This window comes from Chiloscyllium punctatum, chromosome 32, assembly GCF_047496795.1.
Source record: "Chiloscyllium punctatum isolate Juve2018m chromosome 32, sChiPun1.3, whole genome shotgun sequence".
In the NCBI taxonomy this organism is placed as follows: Eukaryota; Metazoa; Chordata; class Chondrichthyes; order Orectolobiformes; family Hemiscylliidae; genus Chiloscyllium; species Chiloscyllium punctatum.
In genome coordinates, this window is record NC_092770.1 from 4,007,905 (window position 1) to 4,025,345 (window position 17,441).

The 17,441-nt window shown below is 40.1% G+C and overlaps 1 protein-coding gene across 12 annotated transcripts in view; it reads right to left on the reverse strand.

Moving 5' to 3' along the window:
• The window catches only part of ankrd26 (ankyrin repeat domain containing 26), a 161,001-nt gene that overhangs the window by 101,756 nt on the left and 41,804 nt on the right, over nt 1-17,441 (reverse strand). For 11 of the 12 annotated variants that reach the window (XR_011953372.1, XM_072551519.1, XM_072551521.1 and 8 more), the window contains 3 exons: nt 13,326-13,386; nt 12,960-13,210; nt 9,545-9,689 (listed from right to left, as the gene is read on the reverse strand). Coding sequence is in view for 11 of the 12 variants with exons in the window: in XM_072551519.1 (XP_072407620.1) it covers nt 9,545-9,689; nt 12,960-13,210; nt 13,326-13,386 (457 nt within the window). In the remaining variant the exon portion in view is untranslated. The remainder of the gene's footprint in view (nt 1-9,544; nt 9,690-12,959; nt 13,211-13,325; nt 13,387-17,441) is intronic. The other variant, XM_072551517.1, reaches the window with a different exon arrangement.

Sequence of the window (17,441 nt, forward strand, 5' to 3'; positions counted from 1 at the left end):
TTGCATTTGACCGACTAGCATTCACAATGTCATGGAAACTTGAAAATGTGACATTTGGTTGTTTTCACAACAGTTCAAATTTAACTAGTTTAAATTTTGCTCCAGGATACTAAAACCCCATCAAATTTGAATTTTACTATTTTGACAAAATCGAACCAATGAGAAGATTTGATGTTTGGGGTATAAATAAGCCATTATTGAGAGTTAGCCAGAAAGAGAGCTCCAACTGCCATTGAGACACTGCCTGAAAAAGGTCCGTTTTTCACATGAAACATCTTTGCAGCAAAAGTCCGAAGATGACCTGGGGAGATCTAAAGCCAGTGGAAAACAGATACCAGAGACTACAGCCGGTATAGGGTTTTGAAAATTAAGTTGATGCAATTTTAATAGGGGCATTTATTTGGAACAGTATATTGTTATACAGTTGGAGGTAGATAACAAAACTTTAAAAGAAAGGAGGCTTAGAGCTGCAAATAGTTATTGTTTCTTGGTCATTTTTAGAATAAAAGAATAAATTGATACTTTTTCTTTAAATAGTGGAAGTTGGGAGTTCTGCGTCATTCATACTTTAACAAATTACAAAGCAAGGTGAGCTTTTCTGGGTTTTTGGTTGAATTAGCAGAAGGGTTCCCTGCCATTTTGTTATATTTACAAAAAATATTCATACATCTTTTGATTCATATCACCTAAAAGGCTTGAAATCAATTTTCCTGATAAGATAGTTGGCAAGTCGCATCAAACTTTCTGTTAATATTTCCTAAGCAATCCTTATGCTGGAACATAAAAGCTGACGTAAAGCAAGTAAAAATTGGCATAAACAAACTAATCAGAGTCCAAGGGAAAGAACCTAAGTGACTACATTTTCTACAAAACGTCTCTCGGCATGATTTTCATTTGTAACCTATTAAACACAATGTGTGCAAATAAGGCATTGAAGACTTAACTAAAGTGAACTATGTACTTAAATATTATTTTGACTTTAAATTATTCAATACGATTCTGGATAATCCAAGGTGGAGGACGGGAAAAATTTCTGATTGTAACAAGCTGCTCCTTTTTTGATGTATTTTAGGTGTAGGAGGTGATTTCCTCGAATTCCAGAAGCAGCAGTAACCGTTTTATATGCTGTTGCATTGCTTTAGTACTTTGGAGAAAAGGTCAAAAGAATGATGGACAAAGGCAACACATGGTCAGGTCAGACAGAGACAGAAAGACAGAGAGAGATAAATAAAGCCACACTGCTAACTGACACAGCAGCGAACCTATGCAATTACTGCCTTTGCTGTTGAATTTGTGCATCGCTGGAAACCGGAGTGCATCTACGAAAATTAACATACAGTGAAATTTACAACTGATCTTGGAGGAACCTGTTTGGGAGAGGTCACAGCACAGAAACAGATAACTAAATAGTTTTAAGTATAACCTTACTCTAAACTTACAGTAATTAGTAGAGGAGTTTTTTTCTTGATTCTATATTTTATTGAGATATGTCTCTTGATTAAACTTAAAAATATAAGCCATAGGTATTAAGTTAGCCTAGAGCAGTGTTTTGTAGAAGAATAAGATGGTGCTATTTTCTGGGTCTGCAGATTGGAAGAAGCAAGAGTGGCCCTTAGTAGAATGATATGTTCTTCTTGTTGGATGTGGAAGTTTAGGGAGAGGTTATGTGTTACTGAGGATTATATCTGCAATAAATGCCTTTGGTTGTGAATCCTATCAGATCGAATGGATCAGTTGGAGTGACAGGTAGAGGCAATGAGGAATTTACAAGAACAAGGGGGTGTGATGGGTGGCAGTTATAGGAGGGAAGAAAAGTTGCAAATATAGTCACATAGATGGGTTAACTCCAGGAAAGGTAAGAGACGCAGGCAGGTAGTGCAGGAGTCTTCTGTGGCTATCCCCATTTCAAACAAATATGCTATTTTGGAAACTGTAGGGAGTGATGGATTCTCAGGCGAACTTAACATGAACAGTCAACACACTAATGCAATGAAGGATATGTTGGGTTCCAAGAGATCGATTGTGTTAGGGTACTTTCTAGACTGAGGCACAGATTGTGGCCAGTAGCAAAAAAATCAGAATGGTGTGTTGCCTCCTTGATGCCAGGATCAAGGATTTCTCAGAAAGGATACAGAATGTTCTCAAGGGGAGAGGGCCGAGCAGGAGGTCATTTTACATATTGGAACCAATGACATAGGAAGGGAAAAGGATGAGATTCTGAAGGGAGAATATAGAGTTAGGCAGGAATTTAAAAAGGAGGTCCTCGAGATTACTCCCAGTGTTATGAGCTAGTGAGAGTAGGAATAGGAGGATAGAGCAGATGAATGCATGGCTGAGGAGCTGATGTATGGTAGAAGGAATCACATTTTTGGACCATAGGAATCTCTTCTGGGGGAGAAGTGACCTGCACAAGAAGGACAGATTATACCTGAATTAGAAATGGAGTAATATACTGGCAGGGAGATTTGCTAGAACTGTTCAGGAGGATTTAAACTAGTAAGGTTGGGGGGTAGGACCGAGGGAGATAGTGAGGAAAGAGATGAATGTGAGACTGGCACAATTAAGAAAAGAAGCAAGTCAGTCAGGGCAGGCAGGGGCAAAGTAGAGAACAAGGTAGGACTGATAAATTAACTGCATTTATTTCATGCAAGAGGTCTAATAGGGAAGGCAGATGAACTCGGGCATGTTTAGGAACAAGACTCTGGAATTTCCTAGCAAATATGGAAATGTGGCTCAGGGATGGACAGGACTGGCAGCTTAATGTTCTAGGATATAAATGCTACAGGAAGGACAGAAAGAGGGGCGAGAGGGGAGAGCAAACAGCATTTTTTAAAATAAGGGATAGCATTATATATAGCTTTAGAAATTTTTAGAAATCATTACAGCTGTACTGAAGAGGATAGTCCCGGAGAAGAAAATCCAGCAACATTATTTGGGTGGAACTGAGAAATAAGAAAGGTATGATTACTTTACTGGAATTGCTTTATAGTCAGTGGGATGTACCTACTAGAGAAGGTACAAAATCTGACCTACTCTTTGGAAATAAGGCAGGGCAGGTGACTGAGGTGTCAGTGGGGGAGCACTTTGGGGTCAGCAACCATAATTCTATTAGTTTTAAAATAGTGATGGAAAAGAACAGAGCAGATCTAAAAGTTGAAGTTCCAAATTGGAAGGCAGCCAGTTTTGACAGTATTAGGCAAGAACTTTCAAAAGTTGATTGGGGGCAGATTTTTGCAGGTAAAGGGATGGCTGGAAAATGGGAAGCCTTCAGAAATGAGATAACGAGAGTCCACTGACAGAGTATTCCTGTTAGGGTGACAGGAAAGGCTGGTAGGTAGATAGAATGCTGGATGACTAAAGAAATTGAGGGTTTAGTTCAGAAAAAGAAGGAAGCATATGTCAGGTATAGACAAGATAGTTCAAATGAATCCTTAGAAGAGTATAAAGGCAGTAGGAGTATACTTAAGAGGGAAATCAGGAAGGCAAAAAGGGAACATGAGATAGCTTTGGCAAATAGAATTAAGGAGAATTAAGGTTTTTTACAAATACATTAAGGATAAAAGGGTAACGAGGGAGAGAGTAGGGCCCCTCACCGATCAGTAAGGCGGCCTTTGTGTGGAAACGCAGGAGATGTGGGAGATACTAAATAAGTATTTTGTGTCACTGTTTACTGTGGAGAAGGTCATGGAAGATCTAGAATGTGGGGAAATGATGGTGACATCTTGAAAAATGTCCATAATACAGAGGAGGAAGTGCTGGATGTCTTGAAATGCATAAAGTGGATAAATCCCCAGGACCTGATCAGGTGTACCCTAGAACTCTTGGGAAGTTAGGGAAGTGATTGCTGGGCCCTTTGCTGAGATATTTGTATCATCGATAGTCACAGGTAAGGTGCCAGAAGACTGGAGGTTGGCTAACATGGTGCCACTATCTAAGAAAGGTGGTAAGGAAAAACCGGGAACTCTAGACCAGTGAGCCTGACATTGGTGATGGGCAAGTTGTGGAGGGAATTATGAGGAACAGGATGTACATGTAGTTGGAAAGGCAAGGACTGATTAGGGATAGTCAACATAGTTTTGTGCATGGGAAATTATGTCTCTCAAACTTGATTGAGTTTTTTTGAAGTAGTAACAAAGAGGATTAATGAGGGCAGAGCAATAGACGTGATCTATATGGCCTTTAATTAGGCGTTCGACAAGGTTCCCCATGGGAGACTGGTTAGCAAGGTTAGATCTCATGGAATACAGGGAGAACTGGCCATTTTGATACAGAACTGGCTCAAAGGTAGAAGATAGAGGGTGGTGGAGGACAGCTGTACTTCAGACTGGAGGTCTGTGACCAGTGAAGTGCCACAAGGATCAGTCAGGGTTCATTCAAATGTATAAAATAGAAACATTATTTCAAAATAAATACACATGCACAACTGCAGCATGTTTCTTTTTATACCAAGCTACCATTGCTTACTGGATTTTCCAAATATTATACCAAATACTAGTGGCACACAACAGGCAAACTGTACTTGACCAAACACTAAGTTTCTTCCCCCTGTGACACAGCATGAAGTTTCCTGTAACTTCACAGGTCAGCAACAGACTTCATTTTATCTTGTTCAGCCATATATATTGCAATTTTTGCGTAAACAATCTTCAATTCTGGCATGGAACCAATTACGGTTTTATCAAAAGCCAACAGATTTAATATTAAAAAAGTAAACAGCAATCTAAAAAAAATCTTACTGAGATATTTGTATTGTCCATAGTCACAGGTGAGGTGCCAGAAGACTGGAAGTTGGCTAACATCGTGTCACTGTTTAAGAAAGGTGGTAAGGACAAGCCAGGGAACTATAGACCAGTGAGCTTGATGGCAGTGGTGGGCAAGTTGTTGGCAGGAATCCTGAGGGACAGGACGTACACATATTTGGAGAAGCAAGGACTGATTAGGGATTGTCAACATGGCTTTGTGCATGGGAAATCATGTCTCACAAACTTGATTGAGTTTTTTGAAGAAGTAACAAAGAGGATTAATGAGGGCAGAGCGATAGACATGACCTATATGGACTTCAGTAAGGTGTCTGACAAGGTTCCCCATGGGAGACTGGTTAACAAGGTTAGATCTCATAGAATACAGAGGGAACAAGCCATTTGGATACAAAACTGGCTTGAAGGTGGTGGTGGAGGGTTGTTTTTCAGACTGAAGGCGTGTGACCAGTGGATAGCCACAAAGATTGGTGCTGGGTCCATTACATTTTGTCATTTATACAAATGATTTGGATGTGAGCATAAGCTGTATAGTTAGTGAGTTTGCAGATGGCATCAAAATTGGAGGCGTGATGGACAGTGAAGGAGGTTACCTCAGATTATAACAGGATCTTGATCAGATGGGCCAATGGGCTAAAGAGTGGCAGATGGAGTTTAATTTAGATAAATGCGAGGTGCTGCATTTTGAGAAAGCAAACCTTAGCAAGACTTTTACACTTAATGGTAAGGTTAGATTGATGCTGGAAAAGCATAGCAGGTCAGGCAGCATCCGAGGAGTAGGAAAATCAACATTTCGGGCAAAAGCATTTCCGATGAAGGGCTTTTGCCCGAAACATCGATTTTCCTACTCCTCAGATGCTGCATGACCTGCTGTGCTTTTCCAGCACCACTCTAATTTCCAGCATCTGCAATCCTCACTTTTGCCCACTTATTGGTAAGGTCCTAGGGAGTGTTGCTGAACAAACAGACCTTGGAGTGCAGATTCATAGCTCCTTGAAACTGAAGTTGCAGGTAGATAGGATAGTGAAGGAGGCATTTGGTATGCTTTCCTTTATTGTTGACAGAATTGAGTACAGGAGTTGGGAGGTCATGTTGCAGCTGTACAGAACATTGGTTAGGCCACTTTTGGAACATTACATGCAATTCTGATCTTCTTCCTATTGGAGGATGTTGTGAAACTTGAAAGGGTTCAGAAAAGATTTATAAGGATGTTACCAGGGTTGGAGAATTTGAGCTTCGGGAGAGGTTAAAAAGATTGGGACTGTTTTCCCTGGAGCATCAGAGGCTGAGGGGTGACTTTATAGAGGTTTATAAAGAATGAGGGGCATAGATAGGATAAATAGACAATAAATAGGTTTTTTCCCCTGGGGTGGCGGAGTTCAGAAATCGAGGGCATAGGTTTAAGGTGAGAAGGAAAAGATCTAAAAGAAACCCAAGGGGAAACTTTTTCACGCAGAGGGTGGAGAGTGTATGGAATGAGCTGCTCAAGGAAGTGGTAGAGGCTACTACAATTGCAGCATGTAAAAGGCATCTGGACGCGTGTATGAATAGGGAGGGTTTGGAGGGATACAGGCTGGGTGCTGGCAGGTGGGACTAGATTGGGTTGGGATATCTGGTCAGCATGGACGAGTTGGATCAAAGGGTCTGTTTCTGTGCTGTACATCTCTATGACACCATTATGTGGTAAGAAAAGTACAACAAATAAAGGCAAATCTAATAGGGGAAAGAAATACAAATAACTGACAAAAGTAACATAAAACACCAGAAATATGACCAGGTCCTAATTTAAAACTAAAGACACAAAGGTAGATCTTGCTGAACCAGTGTAAATTCAACGAATTCACATATGTTCTTACATGGTGCTTGAAGTCATATGAAGGAAGAGTACAGGACTTTGCATCATTAACATTAAAAATGAAATAATAAGATTTAACTTGAAAATATATCACTAGGGGGGAGGTGATGTTTGAGTGGTATTGTCGCTGAACTAGTAATCCAATAGATCTAGGCCTACGCTCTGGAAACATAGCTTCAAATCCCACTGTGAGAAGGTTAAAATTGAATCAATTAAAATCTAGAATTAAAATAGCTTATGACCTGGTCATTGGTATCAACTGTTAGGCAGCATGGTGGGTCAGTAATTACCACTGCTTCCTCACAGCACCAGGGACCCAGGTTTGATTTCAGCCTCAGGCAACTGTGTGAAGTTTGTGCATTCTCGCTGTGTCTGCATGTGTTTCCTCTGGGTGCTCCGGTTTCCTCTCACAGGCCAAAGATGTGCAGGATAGGTGAAATGGCTATACTAAATTGCCCACAATGTCCAGAGATGTGCAGACTTTGTGAATTAGCCTTAGAAATGCAGGATTACAGGGATAGGGTAGGGAGCGTGTTTCTGGGCAGGATGCTCTTTGGTGGGTGGATGTGGACTCAATGTGCCAAATGGCCTACTTCCATGCTGTAGGGATTCTATGATCCCTCCAGTGTTGCTGGGTCAAAATATTGGAACTCCCTCTCATCACTGGGGGTGTACCTGCATTAAATAGACAGCAGTGGTTCAAGAAAGCAGCTCACTGTCGCTTTCTCAAGAGCAACTTGAGATGGGCAAGATAAAAACATCTATTGAATGAATTTTAAAACTGTAATGAAGGGCATAATTCACTTATGCTGAAAATACTTGACAACTTTAGTCAAAATTAAGCATATTTTTGTGCTTCCGCACAAACTTTAAGGAAAGTTCAGGCCACTGTTTGAAATAAGAGGAGGAAAATACTTTAAAGTTTTGGATTAATGATTTTAAAAAATGGGCAGTATAGTGGATCAGTGCTTAGCACTGCTGCCTCACAGCGCCAGGGACCTGGGTTCAATTCCAGCCTTGAGTGACTGTCTGTGTAGAGTTTGCTTGTTTTCAGTGTCTGCATAGGTTTCGTCCAAGTGCTCCAGTCCAAAGATGTGCAAGTTAGGTGGAATGGCCATGCTAAATCATTCCATAGTGACCAAGGGTGTGCAGGGTGTGTGTGTATTAGTCATGGTAAATGCAGAATTATGGGGATATTATGGGGGACTTGGTCTGGGTGAGTTGCTCTTCGGAGGGCTGGTGCCAATCTGATGGGTAGATTGGCCTCCTTCTGCACTTTAGGGTGTCTAGGATTCTATGAAAATGAATCCTTCTAAGACAAAGACAATTGGAAACACTCAGATGAACTGTCTTGTCTCAGACCTGCCAAAAAGAAAATTAGAAACAATAACTGCCTGTGCCTAATTGCTCATAAAGTGATGGTTAGCCTCCTTTCTCAACTGCTAAATCCCTATGTCAAAGGTATCCCTTAGAGCTTTTTTTCACTAAGGAGTTCCAGAATTCCTATCCAGTGACTGACAGAATGACAATATGAGACAAGCTGGTCAGCTGTGAGACTTATCAAGGCAATTTGGAATCAATGAGACTCCCAAAAATCTGTTAATTGTCCTTGTTTCTTGGTCATCGACTTTACAGGTTTGAGAGATGCTGCTCCAGTAGTCTTGGAAGTTGAAGCGCGTACTGTATGCACCCCATTCTGCAGTAATGGTACACCAGTGATGATGGTAGTGGATTTTAAGGTGATGAACAGGCCGCTAATCAAATGGACTACTTTGTCCTGAATGGCATCCAGAAGTTGCAGCCAGGTAAGGGAAAAAAACATTCAGTCATATTCCTGACTTGTGTCCATGTGGAAGAGCTTAGTGGAATCAGATGGCGAATCAGTTGCTGCTCTTTGAATGCTTTTGGCCAATGGAGAGCCCAAGTTTGGCACTGGCTTAATGGTAAATAAGTTTGCTTGGCACTTGTCTGAATGCGACTTGTTACTTGTGGCTTCAAACCTGAATGTTGCCTAGGGTTTTATGCATTCAGGCATGGACAGCTTTATAATCAGGAGAAATTGGAAATAAAACAATATTATGCAATCATCCAGAATGGCAGGATAGATGGTCAGGCCAAAACATTGTGGAAAAAATGGTTTGAGTATCTGAACTCAATTGTACTCCCAATAAGTAGTCTTCAGATTTGGTTTCAAGTAAATCATCCCAAAACACTTCAGAGTAAGATTGGATAAACATTAGTAAGATAAATGGCCAGTTAGACTATTTGGATAATGATGGCTGTGGAAAGATATTGGCCAAAATATGATTATTGATTTTTGAATAGTGCACGGCCAATATTGATATCAACTTGAACATGGACTTGGTTTAATGTGCCATCTGAAAGGCAGATCTGACATTACAGTCTCCCTGAGACACACAAACAAATATCAACCTTGACAAATTACTCATGTCCTAGATTGAATACCTGCCTTTTTGATTCAGGGGCTTTGGTACATGAAGATACACCCAGTTTACCAGGACAGTTGGAAAGACATAGCTAAAAATGTGCTGGGAGACAAAAAATATTACATCTTGGGAAACTTTGAATTCTGGGAAAGGTTGTAACACAAAATAGAAGTTATTGATGTAAAAATAAATATTTAATTGAAGAAGGTGAAGTTTTTGTGAGTGAAACATTAGCCCAATGATAAAAGGACACAACCTGAAACATTAACACTGTTTCCCTCTCAACAAATGTAGCCAAACCTCTTGTGTATTTCCAGCGTTTATCATAGAGAATTATGTACTCTTTGGCATTAGGTATAGAGATAGGAAAGGAACAAGGACAGCCATATAGGAGACATAATTTCAACCAAAGGAATTTGTTTCCTCATAATTGGTGATGGTCACAGCGATTTAAAAATAAGTTTTAAAAATATACATATAGCTACCTCTTCTATTCTTTTGTTGGGAAGTATCTTCTGCCTGAGCACTATATGTGGAAGTTTCATCAAGGTTAGCAGGTTGATTTGCTGCAACTCTGGAGTTTGGTGAACATATTTCAACAGGCAATGTCTCTTCTTCTGAGGATCTGTCCTGTACAAGTTTAAAGATTGAATAACAGTATTTTGAATCCTATTGCATACGAACCACATCTAGTATTTCATAAATTGAAGTTACAGATTACAGCAAACAGTAAACTTAGTCATCACAATTTCAAACCTGTAGTCTTAAAAAGGTTTCAGGAAATATACATTCAGATTCTGGAAAAAAGTACACTTGTTTATTTTGTAATTTGATTATATCAAAAAATTGTTATATATTTAACCATTCAGCCCTGACCTCTGCACTGCCTACTCACTCACTGTGCTACACACGGTCATCTCCCTCAAATCAATTCCTTTCTTTCATTCCAGGAGAAAAAAACTCAACAGGGCAGAGAGAGACAAGACTGCTGATAGACTGCCTGACGTTTATGGAGGTGAGGAACCTGACCTTGATCACTCCAAGTAGCCATTAGACCGTACCCAAGCCTCGACTGATATTGGTGATTTCCCTGGCTTACTGCACCGGACCCCCTAACTGAAAGCTGTCTTCTGTTGATTTGACTGAAAACCTGTTGACAACGGTGCCTAGCACAGACACAAAGCCAGAAAGTTTAATGGCAAGGCAAAATAGAAGTACTGCCAGCCTGGTAGTTTTGTGTGGGTTAGGGGAAGTGGAAAGAAAGGCCAGACAGAACAAGGCAGAGATGCTGTGAGCATCTAGATAGGCTCAAGGTGAGTGAACTCTAAAGAGCATGCAAGCAGCCTTGACACGTAGCCTCACCCAATCATGAGCTGGGTGTCTGTCCCACTGTACAAAGTATCCTTGCAGCACGCTTTAATTGTTAGTTGCTGGTGAGCTGTGAAACACAGTTTTCAAGATCATAAGTGTCTTACAAGTAGATCAGAATGATGACATGAAAACTCTGAATGGCAGACAGGCAATGGATGTCAGTGCCCAGTAGTGCTGGTGCCCTAGACTATGCCTTGAGATGTTTGCGCCAGGTTTGCAAGATGGAGGTGCAAGCCGTAGGGTAGAGTTGCCAGGTAACCCCTCTGATATTTGTGTCAGGAATTCTCTGCATCCAGTTTCCTTCCAGCTGGTGATAGAATAGAAAGCTGTATATTAATGAAGCAAGGTGTGCAGGTAATTAGGTCACCATTGAGCATTAATCCCTCTTAATAGATATCTCACACTGTTTTGTGAGAATCTTGTCTCTGTATCCAATACTTAGTTGGAAAATCTGCCCATGACAGAGAACAGCCTCATTGAAGTTCACATGGTATTCTCCCAAATTTCATGTCACAGTCTACAATTGTTCAGAGTCCTATAAGGTTTTGACCTTTAACTTCAATGACTGACCAAGCTATAATGTCAGTTTTACAGCAAGATAACAAGTGGTGAACCTACTGCATTCTCTCTTTCACTACAGAGGTAGTTGTCAATATCAAATCATCATTTTAAATCAGCTAATGATTATTTTTAAATTATGGGCTTGTTCCAAACGATAACACAGATTATTTCTATTCTAATTCTAAAATAAATCTGAGTGATGTAAAGGTTTTCTAAATGAAGAATATTCCCTTTAGTGTTGCAAGTAACTCGAGAAAAGTGCCCCTGATTTTTTGAATATTTTATAGTAGACATCGCAACAGGTTATTTAGTGTGTAATTATTAAATAACAAATTTCCATAAAGAAACAAAGAAAGATTGATGTTTGAGCTGGAGAGAAAAATAAAACTTGAGCAGCTTTATGATTTTCCCATTCAAGTGTGTGTGTGTGTAGAAGATTTAAAGCCACTTGTGTTTGCAAATGGTAAGCCGCATTAAATGTTGATGCATCCTTTATATTTCAGCTCTATTACAAAGATTTAGATTAGTGGCGAGATCTTGTTATTTCAATGCTAGGAGCCAGAGAACTTAATTCAATGCACTGCAGTTTGAAGTTTGATTAGATTAGATTACTTAGATTAGATTACTTACAGGCTCTTCGGCCCAACAAGTCCACACCGACCCGCCGAAGCGCAACCCACCCAGACCTGCTCCCCTACATTTACCCTTTCACCTAACACTACGGGCAATTTAGCATGTCAATTGACCTAACCTGCACATTTTTTGGACTGTGGGAGGAAACTGGAACACCCAGAGGAAACCCACGCAGACTCGGGGAGAATGTGCAAACTCCACACAGTCAGTCGCCTGAGGCGGGAATTGAACCCAGATCTCTGGCGTGGTGAGGCAGCAGTGCTAACCACTGTGCCACCGTGCCGCCCACAGTTCTTGAATGATTTAGTTGGCAGCACTATTGTGATTTACTGAAACATTTGCTAATTAATATTTTCAAACATGTTGATTTTCAGTACCTTTATCTATACAGTATACCTTTACCTTTATCTATACCTTTATCTACGACGCCACTACACAAAATGTACAATTCAGTTTAACATTTCATCTAGTCCTGGCGCCTTGTCAACCTTAAGTGCCAACAGTTCATCTAAGCCTTCCTATTAATTTTGAACCCTTCAAGTGACAAGAGTTTCTTCCTACGTCAGGAAAAAGGGGCGCATCCTCCTCTTTTGAGAAGAATAAGTATTCATTTAACAACTCAGCCATAATCCATGCGTAAATTCCCTTTTTGGTTCCTAATTGGCCCCTATTTGGCCCTACTCCTTTCAGCATTCTTTTCTTATATACATAGACTTTGGGATTCCCTTTTATTTAGCTGCGAGCCTTTTCTCATCCCCTTTGCTCCAATTCTTATTTGCTTTCTCACCTCCCCTCTAAATCTTTTGGTTTAATATTCCTGGTAACCTAATTTGCTTATTTTAAAAAACTGATCTCTGCAGGGAAATTCTGTTATTTCCCTTCCCAGAATCCACATCTTTCTCAGTAGTACTGTTAATTTGGAGACCACCAGCACTTTCAGCAATGTTTTCACATTCTAATAAACAAATTTTTATGTTTATTTTCTCATAATTTTCTCTATGCTGTTCAATTACATTGGAAAAAGTACCTTTCAGTTTCGCATTATTGTATTCTTAGTTTGAATTAAGTTATCTGTGTCCTACTTAACTGACTTTGGCACATAAGCTGTAAACAATCCTCTGGATCATTGTCATCCTCCACATGATTATTTTCTTCAACTAAAATAGATTCTGGATCATGCTTTTCTCTTTGTATTATCCAAGCTATTGATTACTTTGCATTTCAGTTGAGTTTTTGGCATTAATTGCCAGCAATTTCTCCAAAATAATCTTCATTGCACCACTTAAGAAGCAGTTCAAACCATTACAAATAGAATATAATCTATATAACATCTACCTGCTTGCAGCCTTTAAAAGGGGTAGAATTTGATTGAGTTTTTATAAATGAGCTGGATGAAGGCATAGCTGTTTGAGGTGAAGCAAGTAAAGGTGTCTTTGATTGTGGTGAAGGCTGTAGAGGTGAGCAGTTATCATTAATTTCTTCTTCATCACGACTATCTTCTTCTGACTCTTCCTCACTTTCTATATCTGATTCGACTGGATGCAAATTGTCTGTATTCCGGACTTTGCAAAAGTTAGTCTTTTCTACTGAAGGAAAACAGAGAAATCCTTTGTTTGTACATGCTGAAACAACATGTCATTAACTACACATGAAGCAAATCAATGTTGAAACTTAATTTTGATCATTTTTTCAACAACTTACCATTATCTTTACTTTGTTGTGAAGTATTTAGCAACTTAGCCAAGCTAAGCTTCTGTGGTACCTGTAAAAATAGAAAGCATTTTCTTATCAGGAAAAATAAAGAGAGATAAACATTTAAGATCTTTCAACATTTGAAGGGTCCCAAGATGGAAGATGAGACATGTCTACATAGCATCTAAACAGAAGGTGCATTTTGGTAGCAATTGGTAAAGGTTATCAGCAAAGAAAGAACACTGAATAATGAACAACAGGACAGTGAATGGACTCCAAGGCTTTGGAGTAGAGGCTGTGACGTAGGATTGGAAGAAGGTGGTCATCTATATACAAGGGACTGGGAGACCCTGAAAATGCTTCAGATAACAGTGGGAACAAACAATTGTCACAGTCATTGCCAGAAATGTAGTCAAGGTCCTGGATACGGTGCCTTTTGAAGGTAAAAGTTCACAAGGTTAATGAATGCAACTTCTAATGCTATAATCTATCAGAAACAACTGGCTATACAAACTGCTCAACTCACAAAGCCTCCTTCATTTAGCACTCCCCAAATGTATGACCTTTAGAAGGACACATGTAACAGATGCATTGAAAGGGTGTAGGTTTGCTCGCTGAGCTGTAGGTTTGATATCCATATGGATATCAAACCTACAGCTCAGCGAGCAAACCTACACCCTAAACCTCCAAGGGGCACAGCATCTTGACTTGGTAAGGAAAAGCAGCTGGGAATGCGATAAGTAGATCAAGGTGGGGTGAAAGTGATAGGTTGGAGAGGAGGGTGAAGCAGATAGGTGGGAAGGAAGATTGACAGGTAGGACTGTTCAAGAGGGCGGTGCTGCGTTGGGTGGTTGGGACTGGGATAAGGTGGGGGAGGGAAAATGGGGAAACTGGTGAAACCCACATTAATCCCGTTTGGTTGAAGGGTCCCAAGATGGAAGATGAGACATTCTTCCTCCAGGAGTCGGATGGTTAGAGTTTGGCAATGGATGAGGCCCATGTCCTTAGCAGAGTGGGAGGGGTGTTAAGGTGAGGGACAATTTATCAGCTTGAACACAGGATTGGTTAACCAACAGATAGCACAGAGATCGGATAAACAGGTCATTTTCTAGTTGGCAAGATGTAACTAATGAGGTATCTCAGGGTTCAGTCCTTGACCCCCAACTATTTACAATCTATATTAATGACTTGGATGCAGGGATAGAAAAAAATATTGCCAAGTTTGTAGATGACACTAAGGTAGGTGGGAAAATAAGTTGCATTGAAGAAATAAGAAACTTACAAATGGACATAGAGGCATTAGGTGAATGGGCCAACCTTTGGCAGATGAAGTTTAACTTGGATAAGTGTGAGGTTATCCATTTTGGTTACAGGAATGGAAAGACAACTTATTATCGAAATCAACAGAAACTTCAGAGTGCTCTGATGCAGAGAGATCTAGGCATCCTTGTGCTTGAACCACAGAAAACTTTTATGTAGGCACTGTAAGTAATAAGGAAGGTAAATGGAATAAAGTATAAAAGTAGGAAAGTGTTGCTGCAACTATACAAGGCAACAGTCAAAAGGTACCTGCAGTAATGCATATAATTTTGTGCCCCTTGAGGAGGGATGCAGTTACACTGGAGCAATTCAGAGAAGGTTTATCAGATTAATTTCAGAGATGATGAGACCTCATTGAGATTTATAAGAAGTTAAAGGTGGTGGACATAGTAGATGCTCCTTCTTGTATGAGTGCTCATAGAGATAATGTGAAATTACTTCTCTCAAAGGGTCGTGAATCTGTGGAATTCACTAACCCAAAGCATGGTGGATGCTGGGACATTGAGTAAATTTAATTTGTAATGGCTTATGGGGAACAGACAAGAAAATGGAGTTGAGGTCAAGATAAGATCAGTCATAGGATCATGGTGGAGAATGACCATGGTTAATCTACAGTAAGAAAAATCAACTGAGTGGGAGCAGACTTCAAGGGACAAGAATGGAGTTGGGCAGGATCCACTGGAGCAAAAAGATGTTGACAAAAGCCGTGACTGGCAACTGGCCAATTTCAAACAGGAGAGACAGCCACAAAGTCACATAGCATAGAAACAGACTCTTCAGTCCAACTAGGCAAAAGTGAGGACTGCAGATGCTGGAAATCAGAGTCTAGATTAGGGCTGAAGAAGGGCTTTTGCCTGAAACTTCAATTTTCCTGTTCCTCAAATGCTGACTGACCTGCTGTGCTTTTCCAGCACCCTGCTAGTCTAGACTCTTCGGTCCAACGAGTCAAAAATGACCATATACCAGAACTAAACTAATCCCACCTGCCTGCGTTTGGCCTATATCCCTCCAAATCTTTGCTTTCATGTATATATCTAAATGTCTTTTAAAACACTGTAACTGAGCCTGCCTCCACCATTTTCTCTGGCAGTTCATTCCATATTCTAACCACTCTGGAAAAGTTGCCCCATGCGTCCTTTTTGAATCTTTCTCCTCTCACCATGAAAATACATTCCCTAGTTTTGAACTCCCCCATCTTAAGGAAAAGAACTTTGATATTCACCTGTCATGATTTTATAAACCTCTATAAAGTCATCCCTCAACCTTGTACTCTCCAGTGAAAAAAGTCCCAGCCTATCCAGCCTCTTCTTATAATTCTTCCATTCCCAGTAATAACCTGGTAAAGCTTTTCTGAACCCTCTCCAGTTTAGAACAAGAGTAGGCCATCTGGCCCTTGAAGCTCAGTCCGCCATTCAATAAGGTCATGGCTGATCTTTTCATGGCCTCAGCTCCACTTAACCACCATCTTACCGTAACCCTTAACTCTTTTACTGTTCAAAAAATCTTAGCTTTAAAAACATTCAAAGATGGCAACTGTGTGGAACTTGCATATTCTCCGTGCCTTTGTGGGTTTCCTCTCAAGTCCAAAGATGTGCAGGTTAGGTGAATTGGCCATGCTAAATTGCCCATAGTGTTCAGGGATATGTAGGTTAGGTGCATTAATCATGGGAAATGCAGAGCAATAGGGTAGGGGAGTAGGGCTGGGTGGGATACTCTTCGTTGGGTTGGTGTGGACATGTTGGGCCAAATGGCCTGTTTCCACATTGTAGGGATTCTATGTCATTCGAAGTCTAAGTCATGCTTAATTGGTTAGGGAATTCCACAGATTCACAATGCTTTGGGTGAAGAAATTCCTTCTCAATTCAGTCCTAAACCTGGACCCCCTAACTTTGAGGCTACGTCCTTTTGTTCTAGTTTCACCTGCCAGTAGAAATAACCTCCATGCTTCTATCTTATCTATTCCCTTTATAATCTTATAAGTTTCTAAAAGATTCTCTCCCCCCCCCCCCCCTCCAAATCATAAAGAGACTCTACTCTCTCTCATTGCTCTTTTGCTCTTAATGTGCTTCTGGAATCTCTTCAGATTATCTTTAGGCTTATCTATCAAGTGCCCCTCTGGGCCTTCCTTATTTCCCTCTTAAGAATGCGTACACTCTTTATACTCTTCAAATGATTCATTTGATCCCTGTTGTCTAGATCTAATAAGATGACTTTATTCTTTATTCATCCATTATTCCTTACTCTTACCAGCCTTACTTTTCACTCTAATAGGAACAACGTTTCTGAACTCTTGTTATCACATTTTTGAAAGCCTCCCACTGATCAGTCATCCCTCTACCTGTGAATAGTCGACTCCAATTAACTTTTGAAAATTCTCGTCTCATACCATTAAAATTTAGCTCACTCCAATTAAGACCTCGAATTTTTATTGAAGGTCTATCCTTTTCCAATACCGTTTCAAAACTAGCCACAAAGTGTTCCCCGTACTAATACTTTTGTCACGCCTTGCCTTAACTCCCAAGGCCCAGTTTTGCTTCTTCCCTAGTAGGAAGATTTTCATACTTATTTAGAAAATGTTCTTGAGCACATAATAAAATCCTCATCATCCCAACCTTTAACACAATGGCAGTCCTAGTCATAGTTAGGAAAATCAAAATCCCTTACTATTACAACCCTATTACACTTACATTTATCTGCAATCTCTCTACAAATTTGCTCTTCATTTTCCCTCTGACTATTGGGGGGCCCCATAGTACATTCCCATCAAAGCAATCATCCTTTTCGTATTTCTAATTTCAAACCATA